We start from the raw sequence: 14918 nt of genomic DNA on the forward strand, positions 1-14918 counted from the left end.
CTCCGGAACCAGAAGTCCATTTGATAATATCTCCGGAAACAAAAAGCCATTTGATCCTCGAGCATGTTCAATGGTCCAATAGTAGCTTCCAAAGATCCTAAGTGTATTGAAATCGGCTCAGCCATCTTCGAGAAAATTTAGTGCGAAAAAAATTCGTTGAAAGTTGCACACACATACATTTTCCGATTTTGTCGAGCTGAGTCATCCAGCAATTCTATAACCTTTCTATAGAGAAAGGCAAAAAGGATAATATGAGAAAATTGCTTTCAAGGTTTTATTTTCTGAACCAAATAGAAACGCAACTGTTTTTTCACATTGTAGGGGTAAATGGGGTAAAATGCACCCCCTAGAGAAATGTTTCCATATCGCAACTAAAGAGAATAACACGTGAGAGTTCAATGCATGACTACCTACCGTCACCATTTTTTGCTCTTAATTACGAACACTTACATCTTATTTTAAAAAACCCTTACAATTATCCATTGAAATATATGCGAGGCATGACGCCCGATCGTGGAAAGCATAAAAAATACACATTTTCAATTACGCGAAGTCACGGTTATCTGAACATAGAGGCAGGATGATCTTAAAAACCTGGTGAACATTTAACAAAAAAAAGGAGCAAAGCTCATGAAAACAACGGGGTGAAAGGCACATTCGTATTGCTTCTTCTTCTTCTTCTTTTTTGAAGGAAGTTTTAGTCTTTTCGCGAACGAAATATTTGCCAGATGTAAAATTATTCCCTATTATTCATTAGATTGATAACATATACACAATTTTTGGAAGTGAATTGTTAAGCATTTTGACCCTGAAAACATGGAACCCCCTGAAAAACAACGAACGATAACATCAAATCACGCGTTTTTTTTTAGAATGGCCAATAAGCTACCTGTCAACTTCCACTTTCGAAAGAAATTGCAAGGGAGATATGAAAGATAGAGTATTGAATTTAACACCAAACGAAAGAAAAACCTTTTCTCTGCCGTTTACTATTATGACTTAATCTCAGCAAGTCATTCGAAATTACTCTTCAAAGCGAATGTTGATGGAAGGCTCATTGGCCGTTCTAAAAATAAAACGCGTGAAATCAATCCAACAAACCGAGAAAGTTTTGCTTGGGATCTTCTCAAGAGTAACAAGCAAAGCCTTGGTATTACATTTCTGTAGTGGTATTTGACCTTCTGTTTCAACAGACTTCGCAGCCGATTCAGAGTGTACAGAACCAGTGCATGGCTGGTGCTACGATTCTACTGATACTACGAATCTTTCCAGGTCGAGGCTCGAACATACGACAACTGGTTTGTAAGACCAGCGCCCTATGCATTGAACCGCCAACCCGGGACTATCAAGAGTAACACTAAAGTTAAAACGGACGGATTTCCCTTCCGTTGATTCTATGCCGTCTAACAATATTTACGAGATTCATCCTGAATCCGATTGTAGCGATATAGAAGAAAATTCTTCAAAAATTCCCAGAATTGACGCTTGTCGTTCTGGAAAATAACAACAATCTATACCACCAGTGACGGTGATGATTTCCGACTTCAAAGCTTTCTACTTTTCTCCCGGAAGTAAAAGTCTCATTTCAAATCGGACGAAGAGGAGAATGTCGAGTCTTGGTTGTATTGGAAGATTGCGAACGTCTTATCCGAGATTTGTTCGAGAAACTTCATAAATTTTATTCATATGATATAAAATCAGACAGACCCTTCAAGGCTGTCTTGAAAGGCTTATCAAATGATCAAAGTACTGATGAAATTAAAAATGAACTAAAAGAATTGCTTGGTTTTGCCCCTTCCCAAGTAATACTTATGAAAAAAGAGCGAATGGTACTTCTAAACCATGCTCTGGGATTTCCCATGAACTTCACCTAATACACTTCAATCGAAGTGATGTAAACAATTAGAAAACTTTAGAAAAAGTACGTTTCATTTCCCACATTAAAATTCTTTGGGAACATTATAAACGGCATAATCGTATTGCAAACTTAACGCAATGTCGTCGTTGCCAAGGCTTCGGCCATGGCCCCAAAAATTGTCATATGGATATACGGTGTTTGAATTGTGGTAAATCGCATTCGAAAGACGTTTCTCCAATGAATGAAACCACTGATAAATTTTCATGTTCAAATTGCGATGGAAATCATAAATCCAATTATTTGAAATGTCCTCTCAGGGAAAAAAATTTAAACGCTCGTTCGCTTAGACAACAAGTCAAATCAACGACCTTAAATTTACAGAACATACCTGAAATTCAAAAAACCGTTACAAATGCCACGCCTTATTCTTCTATGGTACTTATTTTTCGAATTTGAAACAAAAATCAGGTACGCCTTCTAATTCGTCTTCTAACGAAAACAATTTATTGACAGGCAGATCGACCTCGTCATCATCTTCTTCTAATGTCACTTACGCTAGTGTAACAGGTAGAAATCTACCACTTAATTCTTCTAATGTAAATAATCAAAACACAGGAACGCCTTGCAGTTCATCCTCTAACGAAAATAATTTATTAATAGATATATCGGCCAAATCATCTTCTTCTAATGGCAGTTCTAACGGCAGTCTACCTACCAATATTCCTTCAATGCCATTCGCTTCTTTAAATGAAGTTGATTTAGGCGATATAACTGAAAATAAAATGATCTACCTACAAGATCAACTTTTTCAAATGATCATCAGTATGAATTCAACTTCATCATTCACATTGCCATTTTCTTAAATCAAATGTCAAATTGAAAAGTAATCCACATTATGTGGTTCATCGATTTGACAGGTTTACTGGAATGGGTAGTAGAGTTGCCATTTTGTCTAACGGCATATTAAACATCGAATTTTACCTTTTTTCAATACTAAAGTTATTGAAATCTTGGGAATCGAAGTTGAAACCATCCATGGGATTTATTTCATCGCTGGAGCATATTTGCCATTCCAATGCACCGGCGAACAATTAATTTTCTTTAAAGGCGATTTGCAAAAACTCACAAGATATCGACCGAAATTTTTCGTAATAGGGGGCTTAAATGCTAAGCATGTCCAGTGGAATTGTAGGCAAAATAACAGTAATGGTAAAATATTTCATAATCAACTCTCAGCTGGTTACTTCACAGTTCTTCATCCCAGTAATCCGACTTGTTTCTCTTCCGTGAAAAACCCGTCTACAATTGATCTGGTTCTAACGGATCAAAGTCACATTTGTAGTGAACCGATTACACATGCCGACTTTGACTCACATCATCTTCCTGTAATATTCAGACTTTCCAACGAAGCTATAGTTAATCCAATTAGTTCTATATTCAACTATCATAGAGCTAATTGGTTGGATTACAGATCTCACATTGAAAATCATGTGGACCATGAAACTATTTTAGAAAATTCTGCGGATATCGACACAGCAATTGATAATTTGAATCATTACATTATCGAAGCTAGAAATCTTTCAGTTCCCAAAGCTCAAACTAAATTAAATTCTCCTATCATCGATGACAATCTTCAACTGCTCATTCGGTTGAAGAATGTTCGTCGACGACAATATCAACGTTCTCGTGATCCTGCTATGAGAAACATAGTTAAGGATTTACAAAAAGAAATTAAACATAGATTTTCTCTTTTGCGGAACGAAAATTTCGCTAAAGAAGTTGAACAAATTAAACCATATTCTAAACCTTTCTGGAAACTTTCTTAGGTTCTTTAGAAACCTCAGAAACCAATTTCTGCTCTCAAGGAAAAAATCAAATACTTCTTACAAATGGCGAAAAAGTTCAAAAACTTGCTCAGCAGTTCGAGAGTGTACACAATTTTAATTTGAACGTTGTGAGTCCTATTGAAAATGTAGTCTCACTGAAATATGATCATATTTCAACTCAAGTGTTATTACTAAATGACATTATTGAGACGAATTTAGATGAAATTAAGTCAATTATTATTAAACTTAAAAACATGAAGGCTCCTGGTAATGAGAGAATTTTTAATCTTCTTATTAAAAATCTTCCCGATGTTGCCTTGAGACTTCTGGTTAAAATTTTCAACAAGTGTTTTTCATTAGCTTACTTTCCAAAAAGATGGAAAACGATAAAGTAATTCCTTTTCTCAAACCTGATAAAAACCCAGCAGAAACATCAAGTTATCGACCAATTAGCTTACTTTCTTCTATCAGTAAACTTTTTGAAAAAAATATCTTGTTGTGAATGATGTCTCATATAAATGAGAATTCAATTTTTTTACCAGAGCAGTTTGGATTTCGTCATGAACATTCAACTACTCATCAACTTGTCAGCAGAGATGTCTATCTCCTCTGTGTGAGGAAGAGCAAGCAAAATTTTCCCCTCGCACTGACAACTTCAACGAGAGCTCTTCTCTTTCACATATATACACCACTGTTGTATAAAGTGTGCACGCATCATGAGTGCGATTGTTTATTTCCTTTTACCTCCTCCACTGAATCACACCTAAGTGCTAGAGCATTAGCTAATAAATTCTCTGAGGTGGATGCAGATACTTTCACAGAGGTGTACACGCCGGTGAGCACTCTGGTGTATGGTTTGCGTAGAAGAAGCGTGGACACGCAAAATCAGCAAAATAAAACAATTTATCGTAAAATTTTCGGTTTTCCTTGCAAACATTTCATAGCAAGGCCAGATCTATTCTCTATTAATTAAATTTCACAGAAGTGTTCGCTCACCATCACGCGCCAGTGGTCACTTGGGTGTATTTAGACGAGAGCGCGTGAGAGCGATTCATGCGAAGAGAAAGTGTTTCACTCGCGCCAGCTGCTTTAACCTCAAGCACACACTCAAATGCTGTCTATTCGACACTGAGAAGAAGCGCGCTTTCCTCTTTGTGCGATGCTTCGTTTTTTGCATCCTCGGTGTGGACAAGAATCTGACACCAGTGAGTATCACTCTGGTGAAATGCCATCTCTGCTTGTCAGAGTAACGAACATGATAAAAGCTAATAAATCTTCTGGGTTATCCACTGGAGTTGCTCTTCTAGACATAGAAAAAGCAGTCGACAGCAGCGATGTCAGATCTACGGGTATCTCCGTAGATCTACGGATTCGAACATCTTCTACGGATCTACGGATCCGTAGACAAAATCTACGGAAACTGGATTTTTTTCTACGGAAATCAACGGAAGTTTAAATTTATCAACGGAGAACCACGGAAACCAGTCTTGTCTGGCGAGTAAAAAAAAAACAAAAAAGTTTTTCACCGCGAGAGCTTCCGAGAAAAATTCCAATCTACGGAAATGACACTACTGCTATCTGGCATCGCTGGTCGACAGTGTTTGGCACAAAGGTTTAATAGCAAAAATGTCTGATTTCCAGTTTCCTATTTATTTGATCAAAATGATTCAAAATTATTTAACTGATCGTACTCTTCAGGTTAGCTATCAGAATTGTAAATTGCTACCCGTACGAGCAGGTGTTCTGCAGGATTTGAGCGTAGCTCCAATCTTGTATAATACTTTCACTTCTGATCTTACAAATTAACTCGTTGTTTGTCAGAAATCGCTATTCTGTGACGACACAAGTCTGTTAGCCACAGGTAGAAATCTAAGAGTGATCTGCAGTCGCCCACAAAGAAGTTTAAACATTTTCAGTGATTATCTGTCAAAATGGAAAATTAAACTAAATGCAGCAAAAACGCAATTAATTATCTTTCCTCACAAGCCAAGAGCTTCTTTTCTTAAACCAAACAATAATCACATTCTCAAATTGAATGGCTTGGAATTGACATGGTCTGATCAAGCTAAATACTTAGGTTTAACGTATGACAAAAAAACTCACTTTCAAGGATCACATTGAAGGAATCCAGGCAAAGTGTAATAAATATATTGAATGTTTATATCCTCTTATAAACAGAAATTCTAAGCCCTGTCTAGAAAACAAGTTGTTAATTTATAAACAAATTTTCAGACCAGCCATGCTTTATGCAATACCAATTTGGTCAAGTTGTTGTTCCACCAGGAAGAAAACGCTTCCAAGGAATCAGAATAAAATTCTGAAAATGATTTTGAAGCGTCCTCCCTGGTTTAGTACTACTGAGTTACACAGACTCACAAATATAGAACCATTAGATGTAATGTCACATAATATTATAAACAAATTCCGACAAAAATCGATGCAATCTTCAATTGAATCGATTCGCTCTCTGTATTAGTTAGTAAGTTAGTATATAAGTTCCTTTTCCCCATTACACAATACAAGTAGGTTTAGAATTTTCCCTACACAAAAATCTCAGAATTGTGGAAGCAAATGATGTCTTCATGGTAATAACCAATTCATATATATATATATATATATATATATATATATATATATATATATATATATATATATATATATATATATATATATATATATATATATATATATATATATATATATATATATATATATATATATATATATATATATATATATATATATATATATATATATATATATATATATATATATATATATATATATATATATATATATATATATATATATATATATATATATATATATATATATATATATATATATATATATATATATATATATATATATATATATATATATATATATATATATATATATATATATATATATATATATATATATAATAGGGCTGAAAAGTCACCACTTGTGGCTGAACACCCAATTTAAATCTTAATAATTTATTTTAACTCATATTCCAATAAATAGTTATTTTAAAAAAATGCAAAAAACACAACAAAACTTATGACAACAACGAGGCAAAAGGCGCCTTCGTATAGCTTCTTTTTCTTCTAATTTAAAGGAAGTTTTAGACTTTTACGGACGAAATATTTGCCAGATGGAAGATCATTCGCAATTATTCATTAGATTGATAACCTATACACAATTTTTGTGAGTGTATTCTTAAGCATTTTACTCTTAAAAATAAGGGACGATAACTTTTAGGATTTTTCCATACGCAGTTGCAAATACATCGTCTGTATTAGAACTATTTTTAGCCAAACGAAGCATTGACAAAGATGTTCACTGGTTACTTAATTAAAATAATCTTCCTCACTCTTTCAAATAACAGAGACATAATTGGTTTTTGATTATTTTTCCAGATACCAGATATAGTCTCAATAATTACCGAAAACATCAAATCTATCCAACAAACCGAGAAAATTTTGCTTGGGATCTTCTCAAGAGTAACACCAAAGTTAAAATGACTAGCTAATGATTTAAATCATCCTTTTTGGTCATAAAGAATATCTATGAAAAATTTGAGCGTAATAAACAAAATACAAAAGAAAAATCTAAAAATATCGTGATCTCCGGTGGAATCGCTCAAGAGATTCTGAACCTGTAAACGATCACTGGTTTTGGCTATGAGTTTCTTCGCAATATTATCAAATTAGTGTTATTAGTAAATCAATCTGCTTAATCGTAAGCGACTTACCTGATATTTATTCTTTTCTTTTTAACTTTCAGATTGAAGACGAAAACTTGACCATGTAAGTAAAATCATTCGAACCATACTTAATGATTTACTTTTTATTTTTCGCAAGGTGGACATTCCAGGCGGACCAGTTTCTCAATATCAAAAGATAAACAGTTAAAATTTGACGTTAAATAAAATGTACTTTATTCAACAGACAATGCAAACACAATTTTCTTCTTTCAGCTTTCTTACGTGATTTCCTTTTGATGAACCGCCCCTAGCGCCTTCGTTCACGACTGGTCGAGAGGGGATCGTACCCAACACGTAAACCAGCGGTTCCTAGCGGAACTTACTCGAGGGCTTCGATGGCAGATTCTGAGTCAGCGCTGCGGTATCCTCCGTGTCCTCCGTGTCCGCCGTATCCACCGTGTCCACCGTGCGATGGAACGCAAGGTACGTGGGCGACGTTGGGTGCGCATCCGACCAGCAGGTTAGCTCCGCACTTGACAGCCGGAGCCTTGGCAGCGTACGAGTGCACAACCGGGGCGTAGTGAGCCGGGGCGGGTGCGTGGTAGGATGGTGCCGGGGCCGGGGCGTGGTAAGCCGGAGCCGGTGCGTGATAGGCGGGAGCCGGGGCGTGGTAGGCCGGCTTCGGAGCCTCGTACTTCGGAGCGGATCCGTAACCGTCAGCCAAGGCACCGACGACGGCCGAAACAATAACCAAAATGATCAACTTGTGCATGGTTAGTGGTGTTTGTTGGTGTAGTAGAACAACTCTTCAGTACGATAGAACACAACAGCGGTAACTGACGATTGGTGCGATAGGCCGCGGGTTTTATAATCAACTTTTGCTGACGGTTTCGAGTGCGTTGATAAACATAACAATCAACAAGGCAGCTTTTTTTTTCGCGTACACATTCTGAGTTGCGTTTTCCGTAGGCCGTACGGTTTGTGCATTCGGTTTGCAGTTTTAAAGTTTTTTTAATTTTCACTATGTGTCATTTCAATGCCAACAGATCGGATCATGTACTGCTGCTTTTGATAAGCTCATCTGGCAGCAAAAAAAAACCATCAGAACACCGAATAACCAAAACATAACATATAAAGTATGAACGGAAATAATAAAACTCTCCAAGCACCGGCATTCAACAATGCAGCGTCCGGGTCTGGCAACGAACGAAACAATCTCGGAAAACTTTTTTGGAATTAATGGCCTCGAATAAAAGTCAGCATTAAGAAAAGTGCGGCAGAGCCACCGTATCAGGACAGAAGAGCATAAACCTAAAACAATAACACGCAAACTTGTGTTACTCTAAAACCTTACCCACAGTCACAGTCATCCTGGCACAAGTACTTAAATCCTCCCTCGTCCATTAAAAACAATTGCCAGCAAAACTCACTAATGCCAAATTAAAATTCGAGTCAAGCCGATTTATGTGCTGCCGCTCCGCTTCCCCGCATCACGCACCTGAAGGTGAAATTGGGAGTTGTTAATTTTGACTCCCCGGGGGGGGCGAGCAGGCAGAGTTGAGCCTAAAGCTGTGCTCGGTACTGGCACGATTCAGCTTAGCCCCGTCCGGTGGGTGGAGGAAAGCCGAAGTACAATACAAATCTCACGCAATAATCTTCCCTTGGCTTGCCTGACTGTTGGCTGTGGCATCGCACAAACCCATTTCACCGAAAGCCGCTTGTATTGAAATTTACAGAAAACCGTTGCTAGACCCTAGGAGCTTTCGATTAGAACCCAAATGGAACGGTGGGCAGCAGTGGATTCCGGAAAGATGGCGGTGGAGACAGTTAATCTACTGGTTTCATGATTCGGTTCCAACTGCCTGCTGCGCGAGTGGGGGATGCAGTAAATGAGAAATTCAAATGGTGCGTGAAAAATTCGCTTCGGATGAAATAATGTTCGCTGATAAGTGTCCTCCCGTCGGCCGATTCACCATCGGAATCGAGCTTACTAGATGAAAGCAAATTGGATGAGAGGACATCGGGTGCAGAACACAGGCATGGCATATATATGTAAATGTTTATTGGTGTAAAGTAGAAGTTAATTTAGCAATAATTTTCAATTTTCGTCATCAAAGACATCAGAGTCTCTCCATTCCGGTCGTGGTCGGGTTGATAAGGATCAGCAGAAAGAGAGGTGGGTGACTGGAATGGTCGGGTAGGCTGTCTAATTATGTAAATGGATCGGCGGTTCGGAGTGTTTCGGATAGGACCGGAGGCAATATGGCACAAAACAAATTTTTGTGTTTTCGGTTGAATTTTGGGCTAAAATTGAGCTTCACAAACTTCCGACACAAACAGAAACAGAACCCCAACAAAACTTTTGCCATGCAGTTAAGCTTCATTCACTTACGGTCAAGAAAATGTACATGCGGTTTTCAGTAGTGAAAGCGACACAGACTCAATAACAGATTAAAGGGATGCTTGCTGCTGGTCTTGACAAATTTAAATATTCAATCGAGTTTAGTTCATTAATTTACAAAATTATAGCAAGTTAAGATTTCAACTCCCTGTAACTGAGCAATACATTTGGTTATCATTGAGAAAAGAGTCTGAGTTTTTAATGACTTTCTTTAACTGAAAGCAGAAACGGTTTTCTATTTGTGAGGTTGCATCAGTTTTAATGTCTTTACTGTCTTCTAGAAGATAATAATTTATTCGGCTTTTTTTAAAGCTGTTCATCTGAAAACTTATTACCCTACCTAATCAACCTTTTCAAACAAACAATTAATCATTTTCAAGATATATTCTAGTTCTAGTGCAAGAAGTTCAGTCAAATTGGAAAGATGGGGTAAAACGTACCACCGAGGCATAATGCGCCGTTTTGTTTTCCTCAAAAGTTACCAATTTTTTTCATTGAAATTTTAATGAAACTGAAAGTCCGCCATAACAACAGATTACTATAAAATTTTCGTAGCGATGGTTCAACCATATCTGGAAAAATTAAAAAACTATGTCTCTGTTATAAGTAATTTTTGATGTTAGTTTCATAGTAATTTTCTAGGGTGAGGAAGACGATTTTATTTATGTAATCAGTGAGCTTCTTTGCCAATCATTCGGGTTTCTAAAATTAGTTCTAATACAGACGATGTATTTGATATTTTATAGAAAAATCGTCAAATATTTCGTCTCATATTTTTGGGGGCAAAACGACTCGAATTGTGTGAGGAAAAATTCGTTAATCGTTAATTCGCGTAATTTAAAATGTATATTTTTCATATTTTCTACGATCGGGCGTCATGCCCCGCATATTTTACATTAGATAATTTTTAAGGGTTTTGGAAAATAAGATATTTCATGTACTTTTCAATGCATTCAGCGAGTATTTGTAAGTAGTATTGAGAAATAATGATTACCGAAGATAGTCATGCATGAAACTCTTCCGTGTTATTCTCTATAATTAAGATATAGCTACATTTCCTTAGGGGATGCGTTTTACCCCATCTACCCCTACAAATTTAGACTAGTTAATTTATAGGGGAAGATGGGGTAAAACGGACCCCCGAGGCATAATGCACCTTTTGCTTTTCTCAAAAGTTACCAATTTTTTACACTGAAATTTTAATGAAACTGAAAGTCCGCCATAACAACAGATTACTATAAAATTTTTGTAGCGATGGTTCAATCATATCTGGAAAAATTTAAAAAAAAAAAACAATTATGTCTCTGTTATAAGTAATTTTTGATGTTCGTTCCATAGTAATTTTCTAGGGTGAGGAAGACGATTTTAATTATGTTACCAGTGAACTTCTTTGCCAATCATTCGGGTTTTTAATATTAGTTCTAATACAGACGATGTATTTGCAATTTTATAGAAAAATCGTCAAATATATCGTCTCATATTTTTGGGGGTAAAACGACCCGAATTGTGTGAGGCAAAATGCTCAAGAATTCGCTTACAAAAATTATCTATAAGTTATCAATTTAATGGATAATAGTGAACAATCTTCCACCTGGCAGATATATTGGCAACGAAAAGTCTAAAGCTTTCTTTAAATAAGAAGAAGAAGCTTTATGAGAGTGCATATTGCCCCGTGGTTGTCATGAGCTTTAATCCGTTATTTTGATGGATGTTTACCCGTTGTTTAAGATCATCCTGCCTCTATGTTTAGATAATCGTTACTTCGCGTAATTTAAAATATATATTTTCCATGTTTTCCACGATTGGGCGTCATACCCCGCATATATTTTAATAGACAATTTTTAAGGGTTTTTGAAAATAAGATATTTCATGTACTTTTCAATGCATTCAGCGAGTATTTGTACGTAATTTTGAGGAATAATGATTACGGAAGATAGCCATGCATGAAACTCTTCCATGTTTTTCTCTATAGTTAAGATATAGCTACATTTCTTTAGGAGGTGCGTTTTACCCCATCTACCCCTATACTTTGAAAAATACCTGGACTCTCCCAGATAGCCGTACCGTAGTGAGGGTGAGCGGAGTGAGGCGACCACCTCGGGCGCCTACAGCCGGGGGGCACTAAAACATAATGGAATTGAAGAAAAAAGTACAATTATTTTATGAAAAATTAATTTCATGAGGTTTTTTTCAGGAAAACTATTTAAACAAGATTGAGTCTCAGATTAGTACTACAAAAATCCGACGAGATGCCGCCATAATCATTATCATTGATAAACATGTAAATGCAATTTAACAGTCATTTAGAGTACAGAACCGCCATTCAGGAATCAGAATTAATTGGCTCAAGTGGCACGTTCAACTAGTTTTGAACGAAGGGCTTAACCGCCCTATTATGTAAGCCGGTAGGTAATTCCGCTGGTCTCGGGTGTACAGCAAGCTGCTATGCCGCCATGATCTCTAATTCCGTAAATATAATGTGTCCTAGACGCCGATGACAAGGCCGGTATTAGGTATGCTACTGGGGCTTTCTTTAATATTCACAAAGTAATCTGTAGCTCTCCTCTCTCCCACTATTTTGCGATCCCGCCCGCCCAATTTCCTGCTTTCCAGTCTCGAATGTTTCCGCGGTTTCCAGTGAATGTGTTTTTTTGTAAAGTGTAAATGTTTAACAATGTTTCGCGTTTGTTTATTTATTTATTCATTTAGACCTTATTTTATATTTCATAGCGCTGAACTTATATACATCCTCAAATCATTTTACAATATATTTTTTTTAAACTAATATATACATGAACGTTTACAAAATAGCTAAGACAAGCTTTCCAACTGTAATATTTATAGCATCTATGTACCACTTATGGCAAACTAAGATGATAACCTAATCGTACCGAAAAAGTGTTATAAAAAATTCCTTTGCTGTACATTTTGGTATGGGGTAAAGGGTCCAAATGGTAACAGGTTTTAATGCACTATTCGTCTTTCATGGGAGGCAATGAGTTTTGTAGGAGTTCTGCTGATTTTTTCTATTCGAAAAGCTGAGCGCTGCGATTTTTTAGATCTCCAAGATCGTAAATATATTTTTGATGCTAAATAATCGGCTTAAACGTCGAGGTAACACCAGATCTCGACATTTTATGCAACTCTCAAAGAGTTACCATGGCGAGACCCTGAAAATCTGCCACCATATACGGAAAGATGTCAGCTTTTAGGGATTGATACGTTGCTACGCCGACGAAAAATTCAACAGGCATTGATCATTGCAAAATTCCAAAGTCAATTTTCGGACTCCAAGCAGAACGCTGCGAAATTCAACTCCGCTTCAGAACAGTTTTCACAGAACTCTGTTTGGATATAATGAACCGATAGCTGCATGTATTCGAACGTTTACTTCTGTGGAAAATCATTTCGAGTTTGGAGAATCATCTAGTAGCTTTGTAAGGAAAATTAAAAGATCTGTTGAGCTTTGACTATATATTTTACAATCTTTGTTTTGATATTATTTGTAATATCTATGTTAATTTGTGATTATTTTTATTCTCGTATTGTAATTATTGTTATTCATATTTTTTTCAAAAGATGATGGTTTTTGCGCCCATTTGATTGGCTACTCAAATGGGCTTTTTACCATCCTCGTCCATTTAGATTTTTTTTATATCCGATGGACATAACAATGATAATAAATAATAAATAAAATAATAAATAACTCTAAGACAATTAGCAAAAAAAATCGACTTCGGAATTCCAGCATCGATTTTCCTCCAGAATTTTATTTTAAATAACGCTAGATCTCGAAGATTAAGATATTTCAAAGACATTGGCATAAAAACACAAGAATTTTCGATTTCAGAAATCTCAATTTTTTTTCAAGTTCCAGAGAATCGATTTTTAAACTATTTTTTTTATATGACACTAGATCTCGACAATTAAACCACACTCCGTACACTGGGCTCAAAACAATCGAAGGGTTTCGTCGGACTTGCAATGTTTTAATCCTTATACATAAATATCGCACGACTTTCATATCTCGACTGCGTGGGCGAAGTTTTTGGGAAACGTGTTATTTTACACTGGTTCGCCTTTCCAGAATGAGAAAAAATTAGTTAACCTAATCATTTTAACTCTATACCATCGGAAATATTTTTAGCTTTTTTCGATCAAATTTTCAGTAGTATGAGAATCGTAAAAATCGAAAAAAAAATATTTTCTAAAACTTTTGGTCCTGGTTCAGATTTCAGCTCTGAAACTCAGATTCAGAATCCAGTTAAAAAATTTGGATTTAGAATCTAGGTTCCAGATTTCATTTCCTGAACTCAGGTTTAGATTCTAGATGCAGAATTCAGGTTCATAATCCACATTATAAATTCATATCCAGAATCCTAGTACTGGTCGAAAATTTAGAACTCATGTCCAAAATCCAGTTCTATTATGCAGGTCCAGAACCCAGGTCCCGAATGCTGGTCCAGATTCCAGGTTAAAAATCCAAGTCCAGAGATTAGATCCAGAATACAGGTTCTGAATTAAAGTTCAAAGGTCAAGTCCAGAACTCCGGTTCTAGAACCAGAATCTAAGTTCAAAATTCAGTTCCTAATTCAGAATCCAGGTCCAAAATTCATTTACAAAATTCAATTACAGAACAGATTTCGAGTTTATGTCCAGAGTTCAGATACAGAATCCAGTTGTAGAATTCTGGTCTAGAATCCAGATAACGAAACCAGATCTAGATTTATATTTAAGATCTAGAATTCAAGTCTAGAATCCAGAATTCTGGTTCAAAATCCATTTCCAGAATCCAGGTCCAGAATCAAGATTCAGGATCGAGGATCAGCGTTTTACTCCGAAATTTGATTAAGAATATAGGCCAAGCAGGCAGGTTCAAAGTGTACGTGTAGTATTCAGACCCAAAATTCAGATCCAGAGTTAATGTTCAGAATTGAGATCCAGAATTCTAGAGCAGAGTCCAATTTTATATTTCATGCCCGAAATTCAACTCAAGAATTCAGGTTCAAAATACATTTCCAAATTCCATGTACTGGTGCAGAATCTAAAATTCAGCTCCTGAGTTCATGTCCAGAATCCTGTTCTATAATACCTAAACCCAGGACCCAAAACCCAGGACTTCAGTACAGGTCCCGAAATCAG

General features: G+C 36.3%; 1 protein-coding gene across 1 annotated transcript; it reads right to left on the reverse strand.

Annotated features, from left to right (window-relative positions):
• Nucleotides 1–7463: 7463 nt before the first annotated feature.
• LOC131428011 (vitelline membrane protein 15a-2-like) lies at nucleotides 7464–8419 on the reverse strand. Its single transcript, XM_058591646.1, has one exon. It carries the CDS (start codon nucleotides 8145–8147, stop codon nucleotides 7755–7757), a length of 393 nt encoding a protein of 130 aa, XP_058447629.1. The 5' UTR covers nucleotides 8148–8419; the 3' UTR covers nucleotides 7464–7754.
• Between the last annotated feature and the right edge of the window lie 6499 nt (nucleotides 8420–14918).

This window comes from Malaya genurostris, chromosome 2, assembly GCF_030247185.1.
Source record: "Malaya genurostris strain Urasoe2022 chromosome 2, Malgen_1.1, whole genome shotgun sequence".
Taxonomy (NCBI): domain Eukaryota; kingdom Metazoa; phylum Arthropoda; class Insecta; order Diptera; family Culicidae; genus Malaya; species Malaya genurostris.

Coding starts and splice junctions, on each gene's coding strand:
- LOC131428011 (XM_058591646.1), bottom strand. CDS start 8,147: ATGCACAAGTTGATCATTTTGGTTATTGTTTCGGCCGTCGTCGGTGCC.